Consider the following 18,846-nt stretch of genomic DNA (forward strand, 5'->3'; position numbering starts at 1 on the left):
TCATTACCGCGGTTCTATCGCGTCCGCATTGTAGCTTTGTGCCAGGAAGGCCTCTCAATAAGGGAAGTGTCCAGGCCTCTTGGAGTGAACCTAAGCGATGTTGTTCGAACATGCAGGAGATACAGAGAGACAGGAACTGTCGATGACATGCCTCGCTCAGGCAGCCCAAGGGCTACTACTGCAGTGGATGACTGCTACCTACGGATTATGGCTCGGAGGAACCCTGATATCAACGCCACCATGTTGAATAATGCTTTTCGTGCAGCCAAAGGACGTCGTGTTACGTCTCAAACTGTGCGCAATAGGCTGCATGATGCGCAATTTCACTCTCGACGTACATGGCGAGGTCCATCTTTGCAACCACGACACCATGCAGCGCCGTACAGATGGGCCCAACATGCCGAATGGACCGCTCAGGATTGGCGTCACGTTCTCTCCACCGACGAGTGTAGCATATGACTTCAACCAGACAATCGTCGGAGACGTGTTTGGAGGCAACCTGGTCAGGCTGAACGCCTTAAACACACTATTCAGCGAGTGTAGCAAGGTGGAGTTTCCCTGCTGTGTTGGAGTGGCTCTATGTGGGGCCGACGTACGCCGCTGGTGGTCATGGAAGGCGCCGTAACGGCTGTACGATACGTGAGTGTCGTCCTCCGACTGATAGTGTAACCATATCGGCAGTATATTGGCGAGGCATTCGTCTTCATGGATGACAATTCACACCCTCATCGTGCACATCTTGTGGATGACTTCCTTCAGGATAACGATATCGCACGACTAGAGTGGCCAGCATGTTCTCCAGACATGAATCCTATCGAACATGCCTGGGATAGATTAAAAAGGGCTGTTTGTGGACGATGTGACTCACCAACCACTCTGACCGATCTATGCCGAATAGCTGTTGAGGAGTGGGACAATCAGGATGAACAGTGACTTAATGAACTTGTGGATAATATGCCACGACGAATACAGTCATACATCAATGCATGAGGACGTGCTACTGGGTATTAGAGGTACTGGTGTCTACAGAAATCTGGACCACCACCTCTGAAGGTCTCGCTGTATGTTGGTACAACATGCAATGTGTGGTTTTCATGAGCAATAAAAAGGGCGGAAATGATGTTTATAGTGATCTCTATTCCAATTTTCTATACAGGTTCCAGAACTCTCGGAAACGAGGTGCTGCAAAACTTTTTCTGATGTGTGTATATCACATTTTGGTGGCTCACTGTAATGATGTGGTACAGCACATGAGACATGCTAGAATACCAACGGATGTCTCTTTTTCTGTTTACAAGTTGACCTATTTGTAATTTGAAAGTTGACCATCCTGGAAGAACGTTTATAGCAATGAAAATAGCGGACGTGTCTGATGTAAGTTTCATTGCAAAGTATATTGTATCCTTAAATAAAAGCATAGAAAGGGAAACACATCGATCAAATTGGAAGCCGAGTGTCAAGAAAAGTAAGAGCAATGGTGTAGAATTTTATGTTTCTGCGACTGTTGAAGATGTGCCTGAAAAAACTACATCGAAATTGGTACATGTAAGAAAGTTGTATATCATTATAATGAAAAAAAAAACCCTGGGAAATGATACTTTTGTCTAACTAACTTGTTTTTGACAGGATGTTTTAGAACAGTAGGAGCTAAATTTATTGTTTTGGGGCATAGCTTTATGCCTAGGGACCCCACTGTTGCATTAACTGGGAAAAAAAGAAGAGTAATGAATGTCATGATTACCTTTGAATGGAAGTATGCAATAGCGGAAGCTTGTTTAAGTACACCTTCCTTTACAAAGGAAATGAGCCAGAATGATTTTACTGCTGTCAATGTTCTTGAAATACTTATGAAGTCTGACCCAAACTTGAATACTACTAGTTACATGACTGATTATAAATACAGATGATCCAAATGCTATGCTCCTGCGCCTTAAGCAGAGTGTCACAGAACTTTCGGTATGTCGCTCCCTGCTATAAAACAAAAGAGAAAATCAACCTCAGGTTAACATCCCTGTACCTGTGCAATCCTATATGTTGCAAGTGTCAGTCCTGGTCGGAACAATGTTCTGTGTAATTGTGAGAGCGTTATGTAGGAGATAAGTGAATTCGATTAAGGAAAATGGTTGGTGCTCCTATGTTGGGGCAGTCATTTGTTGTACAAGTGGGCGGGAAGTACGAGGGTAATCCCAAAAGTAAGGTCTCCTTTTTTTTATAAGTACATAGACCTGTTTATTTCTACAATGGTTTACATCAGTTTACAGCTAGAACATTTAGCTATTTTTCCACATAATAACCATTTCTGTCGATGCATTTTTGTAGACGCTGTGGCAGTTTCTGTATGCCCATGTCATACCAGCTCGCCGCCATGCTGCTCAAAAAGTTATGAACCTCTTCTTTCACCTCTCCTGGCCACCGTCGTCACTACGCGGCATGAAAAATCATTATCCTATTTAATGATCTGCACGTTTGCGCTATTTCCAATATTGATCCACCAATATCATATCTTAACAACCATTTAATGTTATCTACTTTCTTCCTGCTCACCCTGTATAAAGAATATTTTATTAGCTTACCCTCGGAGCAGTTCAGTTTATTTTTCCGCCATTTAATGTTTTCTTTGTCATTTTTTATCTTACTATATAGAACTAGCTTTTTCTGGTTTTGGAGTGAATTAAATACACAGTATTATTTCAGTGTGTCAGATAATATATTCTGTTTATACTTTCTACTATTTTCGACATTGTAAAAGAAAATTATTTTTTAAATTAACACAGTTATTTGATAATGTACTTTTATAATATATGCAACGTTCTTACACGGAAGGCTACGTAAAAATTAACATAACTTTCTAAATATTATAAAATATGCTAAATAAATGTTGCTGGTCTACGATACATACTGTATTACTTGATCATAAATAATGAAACATGTAAAAAAACAATACCAAAGGGAAACAACAATAATTTTTATGCAGTTGTGATATACAACCTTCTCTGAGGGAGGTCTTCAGATCATCGGAACATCATCCACGATACAAATCTCACTGGGAAGAACATGCAAAATGAAGCCGTATATACAGAATCAACTTTCTATCATTTTTCGATCTCGCATCCGGACCAGCAACATTTTTTCTTCCGATATGTTGGCTATGAGCCTTACAGCCATCTTCATGTTGAGCAGATGACTGACTTCCGAGTGATCATAAGTGCCTGTTGGTACGCTAAAATGCGAAAATATAAACTATCCCGAGAAAGACTAATTACAAAGTTTCAAGAACAGGCTTTAAATGATGACTCTAGGAATATACCACAACTCCTTACACATTGCTATCGTAAGGATTGTGAGGATAAGATTAGACTCTTACGACACATACGGAGGCATTTAAACAATCATTTTTCCCGCGCTCCGTACGTGAATGGAACGGGAAAAAACCCTAATAACTGGTACGGTGTGTCGTATCCTTTTAGCCATGCACTTCACGGTGGTTTGCATAGTACAGATATAGAGTGGGCTGAGCAGCGCATGCGCCACAGATAATACAACTGGCACAACAGCGTTAGTTATAGAGAAAACTTACGATTCAAAATGTTACAAGTGCAGAGTCTAAAGAAACAAAGAGCAGATGCAGCTCCACACTGCTTACAAAACATGTGGTTAACCATTAAAATTGACGTTAAGCATTGAAAATCGTGCCAGTATTTTGTAACCCTGACTTATGAAATTGATAGTTCAGTAATATTCACATCTCTCGGCTGCTGCTTCTTTTCAATAGAAATTATTATATTGTTCCTGAAGCTTAGGGTACTTCGCCTGTCTCATATATCTGGCATACCAAGTAGAACAGTTTCGTCATGGCTATTTCTCTCAAAGATCTCAATAATTCTGAGGGAATGTCATCTTCTCCGTAGACTTAATGCCCTGTCAAATTCTTTTCGCAGTACGATATCTCCCATCTCACCTCTTCTACTACACATACTCTTTCTCTGTCAGTTTATTTATGTAGAAGATTCGCTGTTAATCGTTAAGTCAAACACTAATTGTCTGTAAGTCGTCCGGCACTCAATTTAAGTTCTAATTATAAGAAGCCTTCGTATCTTTTGTAGAATACAGACTTTGTGTTAGTATCGTGCTATGACGCAATTGTTGCAGCGGATGGCGTACGGGGGTTGGAGTTAAGCATCATGGTCAGGAACCGTATCAACTGCAGCTACCATGTAGCATGACCTGTGACGTCATCGTGCACAGCAGTATTGGACAGTTTCTCTGTGACAAGGAGACAACAGGGTGAGGCCAGCAATGATTATCCCTGTGTTCACAGAGTATTATGTGACGCTACTCATAAAGCATCAACTGCATTGTAGGCGGCTCTGTCTGTAGATAATGATACAGGGGTTGGACAAAAACATGGAAACACCAAAAACACAACAAAAGGCTCTGAGCCCTATGGGACTTAACATCTGAGACCATCAGTGCCCTAGACTTAGAACTACTTAAACCTGACTAGCCTAAGGACATCACACACATCCATGCCCGAAGCAGGATTTGAACCTGCGGCCGTAGCAGCCGCATGGTTACGGACTAAAGAGCCTAGAACCGCTCGGCCACCGCGGCCGGCAAAAAACACAACACATTACCGCGCCTAGTACGATGTAAAATAAGAAAAAAAAAGCTTTTGACATTCAAAGCAGCTTCCAGTGGTCTCGTAATGGATAAATTCCAAGGGAATCTTAAACCACACTCCCTGCAAAATAGACATGTACTAGTGACTGTGATGGAGGTGGATTGCGACCACGCACCCCTTTCCTCAAAGCAAACTACAAAGGCTCAGTAATACTGAGATCTGTGACTGGTGGCCTCGTGCTCACAAAACCAGTCCGGGACGATGCGAGCTACACCTACATCTACCTAAATCTACATGGATACTCTGCAAATCACATTTAAGTGCCTGGCAGAGGGTTCATTCAACCACCTACACAATTCTCTGTTATTCCAATCTCGTATAGCGCGCGGAAAGAATGAACACCTATATCTTTCCGAACGAGCTCTGATTTCCCTTATTTTATCTTGGTGATCGTTCCGCCCTATGTAGCTCGGTGTCAACAAAATATTTTCGCATTCGGAGGAGAAAGCTGGTGATTGGAATTTCGTGAGAAGATTCCGTCGCAGCGAAAAACGCCTTTCTTTTAATGATTTCCAGCCCAAATTCTGTATCATTTCAGTGACACTCTCTCACATATTTCGCAATAATACAAAACGTGCTGCCTTTCTTTGAACTTTTTCCATTTACTCCGTCAATCTTATTTGGTAAGGATCCCACACCGCACAGCAGTATTCTAAAAGAGGACGTACAAGCGTAGTGTAGGCAGACTCCTTAGCAGGTCTGTTACACTTTCTAAGTGTCCTGCAAATAAAACGCAGCCTTTAGTTAGCCTTCCCCGTAACATTTTCTGTGTGTTCCTTCCAATTTGAGTTGCTCGTAATTGTAATACCTAGGTATTTAGTTGAATTTACGGCTTTTAGATTAGACTGATTTATCGTGTAACCGAAGTTTAACGAGCTCCTTTTAGCACTCATGTGGATGACCTCACACTTTTCGATATTTAGGGTCAACTGCCACTTTTCGCACCATTCAGATATGTTTTCTAATTCGTTTTGCAGTTTGTTTTGATCTTCTGATGACTTTATTAGTCGACAGCGTCATCTGTAAACAACCGAAGACGGCTGCTCAGATTGTCTCCAAAATCGTTAATATAGATAACGAGCAGCAAAGGGCCTATAACACTACCTTGGGGAACGCCAGAAATTACTCGATGACTTTCCGTCAATTACTACGAACTGTGACCTCTCTGACAGGAAATCGCAAATCCTGTCACATAACTGAGACGATATTCCATATGCACGCAATTTCACTACGAGCCGCTTGTGTGGTACAGTGTCAAAAGCCTTCCGGAAATCCAGGAATACGGAATCGATCTGAAATCCCTTGTGTGAGCAGGGACCCCGTCGTCTTGGAACATTGGGAAATGAATATTGCACCATGGGGCGGATGTGATCAACCAAAACGGGCACACAATCCTTGGGAGTAACATGACTTTCCAGATTAACCATGGATCCCATGGAATACGATTATATACCTGCCCAAATCGTCACCGAACTTCCGTCATACTTCATTCTTGGGACGTAATCTCGGTCAGAAGTTCGATACAGTGTGACATAAGAGTCATCCAGTCAAAATAGACTACTGGCCATTAAAATTGCTACACCAAGAAGAAATGCAGATGATAAATGGGTAGTCATTGGACAAATATATTATACTAGAACTGACATGTGATTACATTTTCACGCAATTTGGTGCATAGATCCTGAGAAATCAGTACTCAGAACAGCCAACTCTGGCCTTAATAACGGCCTTGATACGCCTGGGCATTGAGTCAAACAGAGCCTGGATGGCGTGTACAGGTACAGCTGCCCATGCAGCTTCAACACGATACCACAGTTCATCAAGAGTAGTGACTGACGTATTATGACGAACGAGTTGTTCAGCCACCATTGACCAGACGTTTTCAATTGGTGAGAGATCTGGATAATGTGCTGACCAGGGCAGCAGTCGAACATTTTCTGTATCCAGAAAGGCCCGTACTGAACCAGCAACATGCGGTCGTGCATTGTCCTGCTGAAATATAGGGTTTCGCAGGGATCGAATGAAGGGTAGAGCCACGGGTCCTAACACATCTGAAATGTAACGTCCACTGTTCAAAGTGCCGTCAATGCGAACAAGAGGTGACCGAGACGAGTAACCAATGGCACCCCACACCATCACGCCGGGTGATACGCCAGTATGACGATGACGAATACACGCTTCCAATGTGCGTTCACCGCGATGTCGCCAAACACGGATGTGACCATCATGATGCTGTAAACAGAACCTGGATTCATCCGAAAAAATGACGTTTTGCCATTCGTGCACGCAGGTTCGTCGTCGAGTACACCATCGCAGGTGCTCCTGTCTGTGATGCAGCGTCAAAGGTAACCACAGCCACGGTCTCCGAGCTGATAGTCCATGCTGCTGCAAACGTCGTCGAACTGTTCGTGCAGATGGTTGTCGTCTTGCAAACGTCCCCATCTGTTGACTCAGGGATCGAGACGTGGCTGCACGATCCGTTACAGTCTTGCGGATAAGATGCCTGTCATCTCGACTGCTAGTGATACGAGGCCGTTGGGATTCAGCAAGGCGTTCCGTATTACCCTCCTGAAACCACCGATTCAATATTCTGCTAATTGTCATTGGATCTCAACCAACGCGAGCAGCAATGTCGCGATTGATAAACCGCAATCGCGATATGCTACAATCCGACCTTTATCAAAGTCGGAAACGTGATGGTACGCATTTCTCCTCCTTACACGAGGTATCACAACGTTTCACCAGTCAAAACCGGTCAACTGCTGTTTGTGTACGAGAAATAGGTTGTAAACTTTCCTCATGTCAGCTCGTTGTAGGTGTCGCCACCGACGCCAACCTTGTGTGAATGGCCTGAAAAGCTAATCATTTGCATAACACAGCATCTTGTTCCTGTCGGTTAAATTTCGCGTCTGTAGCACATCTTCGTCGTGTTGCAATTTTAATGGCCAGTAGTGTACTTTTTCCGTTACCGCACAGTCCAGGTTTTACGGCTCTGGCAGCACGTTTTCCTCTTACAGATATTTCTATCACTAATGTGTGGTTTGTGGAATTCAAGCTCGCCCCACAGTTCCCTGCTTACGGAGCTCCCTTCGTGTTGCTTTGCTGCTGACATGGTTCGCGAGTGTGGCATAAGGTCTTGCTGCGACTCTCGCAGCTATCTTCCTGTTATTTTACGTCATAATCCTCTTCAATGACCGTTTGTCACGATCACTCAACGCACATACTTTCGTCCGCTTTGTGACTTAGCGGATGGTGTTCTTCCGCTTTGCCTGTATGTGGTATAAATCTTCGATATAGTATCTCTTGAAACATCACACACTACGGGTACCTTGGTTACGGGAGCACCCGCCATATTAGTACCAACAATTTGCCCATGACCGAAACCACTTAGCTCTGACATAGTGATGCACTCGCAACAAAAGGGAACGACTGACGCTGCAATGTATTTGTTATATCTTAGCCAGTAATGCCACCCGAGCCCGCTGCCAAAAGGTTGGCAGCATCAAAGTCCGGACGCCGTCCGCATAAGCAGCGCCAGCGAGACAGCAAATCGCCGCAAGTCTGCGCGCGCCACCGCTGGCTTCTGGCTTCTTAAGCGCTGGAGTCGCGAGCGCTAGGACAGTTCTGTATTCGCCGCTCAGTTGTATACTCGCCACCGAATTGTGTACTTGCTGGTCAGTTGTGTGTTCATCGCAGCAGAGTTGTTGTTTGTCGTCAGCCGACGCTGACCTAACCGCTCCGACTCGAACTAGACAGATTTCTGTAGACACGGAGTTCACTACTATGTTAATAAAGATAAGTACCGACTTTTATTTAATCAGAGTGTTTGGGTTTCATCTTTCTGTTCACTGTTCCAGCGGACCGGTCGGCCCGCTATTAAAAGTGTGGCGGTGACTTCGTAAGCCGTTTCTACCGCGAATTGTTTGTCGCTACGAACACCGCCACAAAACTGGCGACGAGGACTTCCGAACTCGTGTGCAGGGCTGGTTCAACTTGTTTCTTGTTATCCTAATTATAGAGATAAAATTTTGGGGGCTGGTTTAATTTGTGTTCACTATGTCTGCCGAATTACAACAGTTGATCTTGTTACAGAGTCAGCAAATACAAAGTCTGGTGGAAGCAATCGCCAAACAGGCGGCTAATCCACCAACACAAAAGGAACAAGCACAGGCAGCACCACCGTTCCGTGCTTTTGATGCATCAAGAGAAGAATGGCGAGAATATTTCGCACAGTTGCAGGCGCACATGACAGTCTACAAAATCACAGGTACTGAGCGGCAGCTTTATTTAATTTCCACTGCAGGCGTGGAAGTCTATCGACTACTTTGTAAGTTGTTCCCGGAATCCAAGCCAGAAGCTTTAGACTATGACGTTGTTGTTAACAAGCTTGCTGAGTATTTCGAGTCGCGAGTTCATGTGGCAGCAGCCAGATTCAAGTTCTAAAGATTAAAGAAACTGCCACATCAATCTAATAAACAGTGGTTAACAGATTTACGGGGCCTCACCCGTCAGTGCCGGTTTAATTGTGTGTGTGGAGCTTCCTACAGTGATGTCATGTTACGAGACGCTATTACTCAAAACATTGCAGATTCTCGTATTCGTGCTGCTATCTTAAAGTTGCCTGACCCGTCATTAGAGACTGTGATGAACATCATTGAAGCCCAAGATACTTTTGACTATGCTGAGTGTGCGTTAGATCAGCCATGTATTTCTCAAATTGCCTGTGCTAAGCAAGTTATGTCACGCCCGCGGCCCCACCGGCAGAGTCAGACTGTAAACACTAGCCGGCCGCGTCATGTTAAACACATTCGTCAGCCGCGTGTGCCAAATGATAGAGTTAAGTCTTGCCCTAAGTGTGTTCTTGCTCATCCTCGTGAACGTTGCCCGCTAAGAAACGCGGTTTGTCACTTTTGTCAAAGGAAAGGACACATCCAGACTGTTTGTTTGCGTAAACGCAAGAACAATTCTAGTGCTGCCCAGCCCATGGATATTCATGTTCTTCAAAGCCAGCCCGCCCAGAAGGTCGCGTTTAAAGACTCTTCCACGGTTCGTGTGGGTAATAAACTTGTTCGCGATAAGCCACCCACCCAGCCCTCTGCTGTGCGACCCAAGCGTAATTCCAACGCTGTAAAAAGTAATGTACAGACTGCAAGTGAAGCGGGAGTTGTTCCACCCGCCCAACCCACGAGTTGTCGTAAGCAGCGAACACGCGCTAAACGCGCTGATTTTGTGTCTTCCGCCTCCACTGCACCGATCCAGAGACAGTGTAATAAACTATTTGTGAAGCTACGCATCCAGGATAAGACCTTCAATTTTCAATTAGACACTGGTGCGTCTGTGACTCTCATAAATAGTGCTACGTATGCGGCTATCGGCCGCCCTAAACTTTCAGCGGCAAAACATTCTTTGGCTACTTATAGTGGCGAACAAATTCCTGTGTTAGGGGTATGTAGCGTGCCAGCCACATTCCGTGGCAATACCAAAACAGTTTCATTCACAGTGCTCCGCGCTACAGACAGTGTAAACATTTTCGGATTAGACTGTTTTGACTTGTTTGGCCTGTCTATTCAAGACAATGTGTTGCAAATTAATTCTGTTGTTGTTCCTCAAGACAGCATAACCGATTTGTGTACACGATACAGTGACATATTTAAAGACGAACTAGGTTGTGCTGCGAACTTTGCCGCTCATATTACTTTAAAAGATAATGCTCAGCCTCTATTTTGTCGTGCTCGTCCAGTGCCTCACGCCCTCCGGACACCTGTAGAAGATGAACTTCGTCGTTGGCAAAACAACGGTGTTATTCAACCCGTTTCAGCGAGCCAGTGGGCTTCTCCCTTAGTTATTATAAAGAAACCGTCTGGCAAGTTACGTTTGTGTGCTGATTTTAAGTCGACAGTTAATCCTCAGACTGCCATTGATTCTTTTCCTTTGCCTAGACCGGACGAGCTGATGGATAAGTTACGGGAAGCTCGTTTCTTTTCCAAAATTGATCTCCGTGAAGCATATTTGCAATTGCCCCTCGACGAGCAATCACAACAGTATTTTGTCATAAACACGTCGTTGGGGTTGTTCCGTTTTCTGCGTTTGCCTTTTGGTTGTGCGTCAGCTCCAGCTGTTTTTCAGCGTTTTTTGTCACAACTTCTGGCTAATGTGCCATCGTGTTGCAACTATTTAGACGATATTGTTGTGTCCGGTCGGACGCCTGCTGAACATTTCCGTAATTTGGAGTGTTTGTTTAAAGTGTTGTCTCAGGCAGGCCTACGTTGCAACATCGATAAATGTTCATTTTTCCTTACGGAGCTGGAGTATCTGGGACATGTTATTAATGCTCAAGGCATTCATCCCTCCCAGTCACATTTAGCAGCTATTCGTGATTTGCCCGCCCCTCGCAATCTGCATGAATTGCAAGCAGTTCTTGGCAAATTGACATATTATATTAGGTTTATACCTAATGCATCACAGATTGCTGCACAGTTGCATCGTCTCCGCCGTAAGAATGTTCCGTTTGTGTGGTCAGCTGATTGCCAATCAGCCTTTCAGCAGCTTAAAGAGGCTTTATTGAATGATCGTTGTCTGGTCCATTACGACCCTAACAAGCCTCTGGTGTTAGCTTGTGATGCCTCTTCTTTCGGCCTCGGTGCTGTGTTGTCTCACCGAGTCGGTAACACCGAACGTCCTATTGCGTTCGCATCTAAATTGCTAAACAAAGCTCAGTGTAATTATAGCCAATTGGACAAGGAAGCGTTGGCTATTGTGTTCGGTGTCACAAAATTCCATCACTACCTCTATGGTAGACCATTCTATTTAGTAACAGATCACAAGCCCCTGACGTCACTGTTTCATCCGTCTAAACCAGTTCCTCAGCGGACAGCTCAGAGACTACAACGTTGGGCTCTTTTGTTATCACAATACCAGTATGAGATACTGTATCGCCCTACAGCTCAGCATGCAAACGCTGACGCGCTTTCTAGATTGCCGATTGCTGCGGATGATGTCTTCGATTCCTCTGACGACTCTTGCCATCAGATTGACGCCGATGAGCATCAATCCCTCCGGGATTTTCCGATTGATTATCGTCAGGTGGCACGTGAGACAGCTACGGATCCTCATCTGAGTTTACTATTACGTTTTGTTCAACGTGGTTGGCCGTCCAAGGCAAAGGACATATCGGATCCTGTGGTTCGTCGCTATTATCCGCAACGTCATCTGTTGTCTGTTTCGCACGGAGTTTTGCTGTTACGCACCGAGAATGACCAGCTTCGTGTAGTGGTTCCCCAAGTGCTCCAATCCAAGGTCCTCGACTTGTTGCATCAAGGTCATTGGGGAGTGGTCCGCACCAAGCAGCTTGCCCGCCGTCATTGTACATGGATCGGCATTGATAAGCAGATTACGCAGATGTCTACAGATTGTTCGACGTGTGCCGAACACCAAGCTGCTCCGCCTCAACGCTATTTTGAGTGGGCACGCCCTGCCGGTCCCTGGCAGCGAGTACATATTGATTTCGCTGGTCCATATTGGAATTCTCGTTGGCTCATCGTGATAGATGCATTTAGTAATTTTCCGTTTGTTGTGCCCATGCAGTCTACAACGTCTGCACAAACTATACAGGCGTTGACTTCAATTTTTTGTATTGAGGGTCTTCCAGAAGTTTTAGTGTCTGACAATGGTCCACAATTTACCTCTGCTGAATTTGAAAGTTTTTGTTCTGCCAATGGCATTCGCCATGTTCTTACTCCGCCGTTCCACCCTCAATCGAATGGTGCAGCGGAACGTTTTGTACGCACATTCAAGGATCATATGGACCGCCTTCATGCTACGCACTCTCGTCAGCAGGCCCTCATCACGTTCCTGTCGTCGTACCGGACCACGCCACGCGACGGCCCTTCGCCTGCGCAGCTTCTCCACGGCCGTCGTCATCGCACCCTACTACGGTTGTTGCACCCCCCGGATCGACCCGCCGCTTCTGAGCATCGCACGCGTTTCAGCGCAACGACGCCGTTTTTTTCAGAGTTTATCACGGTCGCCGTCGTTGGGAACGTGGTACCGTGATAAGTGTCCAGGGTCGCGGTTTTTATACTGTTCAAGGTGCTACTGGGGTGCACAGGAGGCATCAGAACCAGTTGCGCCGCGCTGGCCGCCCGGATTCTGCCGCTCGTTCTTTGTCCACAGATTTGGTCCGCGGCGGGTTCCAGCCGCGCCTTCCAACTTCGCTGCCGCCCCCGGGGCAGCAGCAGCAGCAGCCGTCGCCGCTACCACGCCGACAGCCCGTCCCGTTGATGCCTCCCGCGCAGCTTCCTCCGGGAGCGCCCCAGGTGGTCGCTTCGGCGCCTGCGGTCCCTCTTCAGTCGCCACCGCCTTTGGAGCTGATGGACGTCGACCCCTCAGCCGGGCCGCCTTCCCAAGCGGTGGCTGTGCAGCCTGTCCTGCAGCCGCTTTCCTTGGGCACCCCCAAGGAGTCTGACGCCGCAGCGCCTTGTCCGGCGCCCACTCAGCAGCCGTCGACGCAGCGTCAGGAGCCGCTGCCTCTCTTCGTGGGTCCCGACGCCCCGTCGCGTCCAGTACCAGAAGCTGCGCCCGTGGTACAGGCGTGCACCCTGACCTCGGTTTTCAGTCGGTGTTTCCCGAGGCCCCGCGCAGCCAATGCTGGGGTGCGGACCGTGGACTGCCACCGACAACAGTCTCCGCCCCGGTCTCTTCTGCTACGCCTGCGGCCAGACGCCTCCCCCGCCGTCGACGCTCGCCACGTCATTATTCAACGACGGTGCGGCGATTTGGGGGGGAGGAGTGTTATATCCTAGCCAGTAATGCCACCCGAGCCCGCTGCCAAAAGGTTGGCAGCATCAAAGTCCGGACGCCGTCCGCATAAGCAGCGCCAGCGAGACAGCAAATCGCCGCAAGTCTGCGCGCGCCACCGCTGGCTTCTGGCTTCTTAAGCGCTGGAGTCGCGAGCGCTAGGACAGTTCTGTATTCGCCGCTCAGTTGTATACTCGCCACCGAATTGTGTACTTGCTGGTCAGTTGTGTGTTCATCGCAGCAGAGTTGTTGTTTGTCGTCAGCCGACGCTGACCTAGCCGCTCCGACTCGAACTAGACAGATTTCTGTAGACACGGAGTTCACTACTGTGTTAATAAAGATAAGTACCGACTTTTATTTAATCAGAGTGTTTGGGTTTCATCTTTCTGTACACTGTTCCAGCGGACCGCTCGGCCCGCTATTAAAAGTGTGGCGGTGACTTCGTAAGCCGTTTCTACCGCGAATTGTTTGTCGCTACGAACACCGCCACAAAAGTATTCATGATAATGAACAGGCGCCTTCCGTGGTCAAATAAAATAATGCAACGTGCTGGCTTGGCTAGCATCTCCATTTATTTTGACGCATGCGTTTCTGGATTTATTTCCACATTTTTGGCCAGTCCCGGTAAAATGGAAGTGAGCGTATGGCACCACTGGCCGGGAGGCCCCATTCGGGGAAGTTCGGCCGCCAAGTGCAGTTTTATTTCAGTCGACTAGCTACAACTTCCAGCTATACATACGTATATGTAGTCGCCGCTCCGAGTTAGTCATTTGTCGTGGCATTGTATAAGCTTTCCAATACCATCGTCAGAAGGCAGTTGGCAGTGGTTTTGCGCCAATTCTCTACGCTGGTCTACAACACACTGTTTGTGCTAGAATGTTGTCTTCATTGCCAGCGGTTGATGTGAGCACCCTGTATATGTATTCATACCGGTAAAACATGACTCCCGACTGTTTAAAGAATCGAACTCCCATGTACAAAACATAACATCTCCCGAACGATGTGTCGTACAATGATGCAGATTCACTCAGTGGTAAATGCGGATACTGGATACTAGATACTGTAATCTGGCGTGTCTCTCTGCATCACCGACGCCGCCAACCCACAACGCATCTTCACTTACCGGGTTATCGTCAGCTCAACCCCACGTTCAGGCTAGTTTCCGCGGTATCTGGCTCAAACCGTAGAGGGCACCCCGGTAACCAGCCAGAAGGCGCAGAAGGTAACAACAGGGGTCGCTCCAGACGTGCACCTCTTTCTGCATCCGCCGCAACTTTGGCAGCCAATAGGAAAACCTTCCGCCGTGAGTGTATTTCCGCCCGAGCGGAGCCGGATGGAGCCAGTCTGCAAGTAACACCGGTCCGACTGGTGTTGGAATACACAGCTGTGGTGTGGGGAAAGGCCACAGATTCGTTCATCACAATGCTGTAAAGGATCCAGAACCGAGCTCTGAAGACCGCTCTACGTCTTCCGAGGGAATAATCCACTCTCCTCCTGCACGAGGACACAGGCATCCCGCTCCTGCAGCACAGGTTCAGGATCACCGCGAGGTCCTTCTATGAGAAAGCGCGACAATCCATCAACTGGTTCCTCCCTGAATTGGGCCGCTAGCCGCACCACAGACGAACCACACGTTCTCCTGACATGCTGTGAGAATAATTCTCTCGCAGAAGACACAGGATATCATCACCACATCACCCAAGGACATTCGTATAGATGATTTTTCTTTTCTTCCCCTTTGTAACAACTGGGACAGCATTTTTATGCTTACACTACTGAACATGTCGAGCAAGGAAAGCACGCCAATGGAGCCTCAGCGTCAGTGGCTATAGACAGTTCCTCTTTGGCAGACAGATACTGAAGGACACTGGCTCGGATAGGACGTCGCCGACACCTCCCTGACAGGTGAGTCCTGCGACCTGTGGTCTGAGCCTCGCTGTTCTGTGCCATGGAAAAGTGGTGCTCCTCGTGAGATAGAACTTTGAATACGTATTCTGTTTTAAAGATACGCTTTTCAATGGTCAATAGAACGTAATATACGCTCTCAAGAGTCTCTCTTCGTTTCGTTGAGGAACAGTTGTTTGTGGTGAACTTTTCCTTCACATTACTTAGAAGGATTTCTGGGAAACGTTTATTTTATTTTGTTGTACTGCATCAGAAACAGTAGCCTGTTTTGTGTTCGAAGATTACTTGTTCAAATAAACAAAGTTTAATTACATCTTCATGTCATTCCATGGAAGTATTCCGAGTGAGGAAACCTTTAGATAATGTCTGCATATTTTGAACTTGTCCCACTGATATAAGTCAATGGCCACTGGAAGCTAATGCCTTTAATTCTTTTGTGTCCTGAGAACTTTAAATTCTAAGTTCTGTCAGTTATATGAAATATTGAAAATCAGACTGCTAATGCCCCTCGTAGCTGTTAAATAGGCAAGTTTTAGCTGGGACCGTGCACCATTTAGCCATTTAATAGTACGGAGCCACTGATTTACCCCTTGTCTGTCAGGAGTTTGAGGCGTTCCCAGTGTTCCTCATTATCCAACTTTTTCTAACGGAAACACTTGCTGTAGCGACGAACTCCAATGCTGCCGTGGCCAAGGGACAGATGATCCGCAGGTAAGACTCCTTTTATCTTGTGATAGGGAAGCAGAACGGGTAGGACAATTCTTTTCGTGTCGATATCATGAATAAATTTCGCACCACGAGACAGTAGTACAGAGACGGTACAGGGGTAGGACAAAAATATGGAAAGACCACGGCAAGTGCATGACTGAATATAAATGCAGATTTTAGCCAAGCATACAGGTGGCGCTGTTGTATTTGACCACGAACGGCACCTGTACGATGTCCTCAATACAGTACAAGTTCATTCGTGGTCAGAACAGTGTGCCGGCTGGAGTGGCCGTGCGGTTGTAGGCGCTACAGTCTGGAGCCGAGCGACCGCTACGGTCGCAGGTTCGAATCCTGCTTCGGGCATGGATGTATGTGATGTCCTTAGGTTAGTTACGTTTAATTAGTTCTAAGTTCTAGGCGACTGATGACCTCAGAAGTTAAGTCGCATAGTGCTCAGAGCCATTTTTTTCAGAACAGTGTTCTGTATAGTTGTAAGTGCATTATGTCGGAGCTAAGTGAATTCGTATGGCTGGTGCTTCCGTAACCAAGGTATCTGAAGTGTTTGGGGTTTCAAGAGGTACCGTCTTAGAGATCTACACCACGTACAGTGTAGCTGGGGAAACATCGTCTGATAAGACGCAACACGGACGAATGTGTATGTGTGTGTGTGTGTGTGTGTGTGTGTGTGTGTGTGTGTGTGTGTGTGTCGGTTTTTTTTTTGGGGGGGGGGGGCAGTGATTGTGACTGCTCGTGACTGAAGAGGAGTCTGAGGAAAAATAGAGGACGACAGTGCAAAAGTCACTGTAGAACCGAATGTTGCACTCACGAACGCTGTCAGCACCACAACACTGAGGGAGCTCCATAAGTAGGGAACTGCAAAGTGAGCTGGAATTCCAAAACCACTCATCTGTGATGCAAGTGTCCATATTAGGAAAACTTGGTGCTGCGGCAATAAAACCTGGACTATGGAGAATGGAACGAAGTCACTTGGTGGGATAAGTCTTGTTACACCCTCTCTCAAACTTCTGGCTACGATTCTAACCCAAGAGTGAAACATGACAGGGATTCGGTAATGATTTGGGCAGCCATTTCATGGTGTTCCATGGTGTTCCCAAGTTACAGTGTTCGTTCCCCAGTGGTGATACTGTGTCCCGAGACGGCACGGCCCCTCTTCACACAGCTGCATGGTCCAGGACTGATTTTATGAGCACGAATTTGGATTTTGCATCTCTCCTAACTTTTACATTCACAATTACTGAGCCTTGGTGGTCTACTTTGGAGAGAAAGTATCCACCTCCATAATCGTTACCTGAGCTTGCCAGTATCTTGCAGGAAGACTTAGATTCCCTCGAAAGCCATTCAGGACCTCTATTTACCCATTCTGAAACGACTAGAAGCTGTTTTGAGTGCCACAGGCTTTCCTACACCTACCAGGAATGGTACCGAGCGAGGTGGCGCATTGGTTAGCGCACTGGACTCACATTCGGGAGAACGACGGTTCAGTCCCGTGTCCGACCATCCTGATTTAGGTTTTCTGTGATTTCCCTAAATCGCTCTGGGCAAATGCCGGGATGGTTCCCTTGAAAGTGCACGGCTGATTTCCTCCCCCATCCTTCCCTAATCCAATGAGACCGATGACCTCGCTGTTCGGTCTCTTCCCCCAAACAACCCAACCCAGGAATGGTAACATTATGTGTTATTTTGTGTTTCCATAGTCTCTTAACCCCCTGTACCCCAGGGAGAGTATGTGGTGACGTACCTGGAGCCGCTGCAGCATGGCGGCGAGGCAGCGTCCGGCGTGCAGCGTGTTGAGCACGGCGGCCAGGTAGCAAGGAGAAGGCGCCAGGTAGCCCCAGTCCACCACCAGCACGTTCAGACCGCCCGCGCGCAGGTATGCTGCACACAACAAACAACACGTCAGCTGTTTTCTCCACTTATGTTGGGCAAAAGATAGCATCAGGGGGTATTCCGAGGTAACATGAGTGTGTACATGCAAAAAAAGCACAAGCACGAGAAGGACCCGCACCCTAACGGTCCCATACAAACTTCATTGTTGTATCTAGATAGTTCATCTACATTCTACAGGGTGCACATTAATAAAACCGACCAAGTGTAGGGACGGATTCCTGACTTTAAATCGAGGAGAAAAAGCCCTAAGAACATGTGTCCAGAAATGCGCCTTTGCCACGTTAGATGGCGCCGACGAATGGCAGTTCCTCTGACCATGTGCCGTGTGTTCCTTGTGTGTTGCAGGCAGTGCGATTGACACAGTGTACTGTAAGCAGCAGAATGGTCCAGTATTCACGTGAGGAACAAGACGAGATGGCGTTTGCGTACGGGCAAGCAGATGGAAAAAGTGGAGGGGTAGCACAGCTATACCAAAACGAGTACCCTCGCAGGCACCAACCACATTCCACAACATTTCAAGCCTTTTTTCGGCGTTTGTGTGATCATGGGTCTTTTCAGACAGACGAACGTGTAGGGAGGCAGCGGATTGTGAGTACACCAGATTTGGAGGGCATGGTTATACAGGATATTGAGACCAACCCTAGTACATGCTCCATCCAAGTGGCCTACCAACGTGGTGTAAGCAAAAGTACGATTGTGTGTATCCAAAATGACAACCGCTGCTATCCATATCACGTACAGTCCCCAGGAGGACTTTGAAATCCTGTTGTGACGTGGATGCGATCAGCTCTCTATTGCGGGACGATTTTCTGTCGTTGCACGCACGCCGTCCATTTCCGGACACATGT

The 18,846-nt window shown here is 46.9% G+C and overlaps 1 protein-coding gene across 2 annotated transcripts in view; it reads right to left on the reverse strand.

The window, feature by feature from the left end:
• The window catches only part of LOC124802607 (pancreatic triacylglycerol lipase-like), a 237,942-nt gene that overhangs the window by 84,023 nt on the left and 135,073 nt on the right, over nucleotides 1-18,846 (reverse strand). For both annotated transcript variants that reach the window (XM_047263490.1, XM_047263489.1), the window contains exon 4: nucleotides 17,850-17,986. In XM_047263490.1, the coding sequence (XP_047119446.1) occupies nucleotides 17,850-17,986 (137 nt within the window). The remainder of the gene's footprint in view (nucleotides 1-17,849; nucleotides 17,987-18,846) is intronic.

Source organism: Schistocerca piceifrons, chromosome 6 (assembly GCF_021461385.2).
Source record: "Schistocerca piceifrons isolate TAMUIC-IGC-003096 chromosome 6, iqSchPice1.1, whole genome shotgun sequence".
Classification (NCBI taxonomy): domain Eukaryota; kingdom Metazoa; phylum Arthropoda; class Insecta; order Orthoptera; family Acrididae; genus Schistocerca; species Schistocerca piceifrons.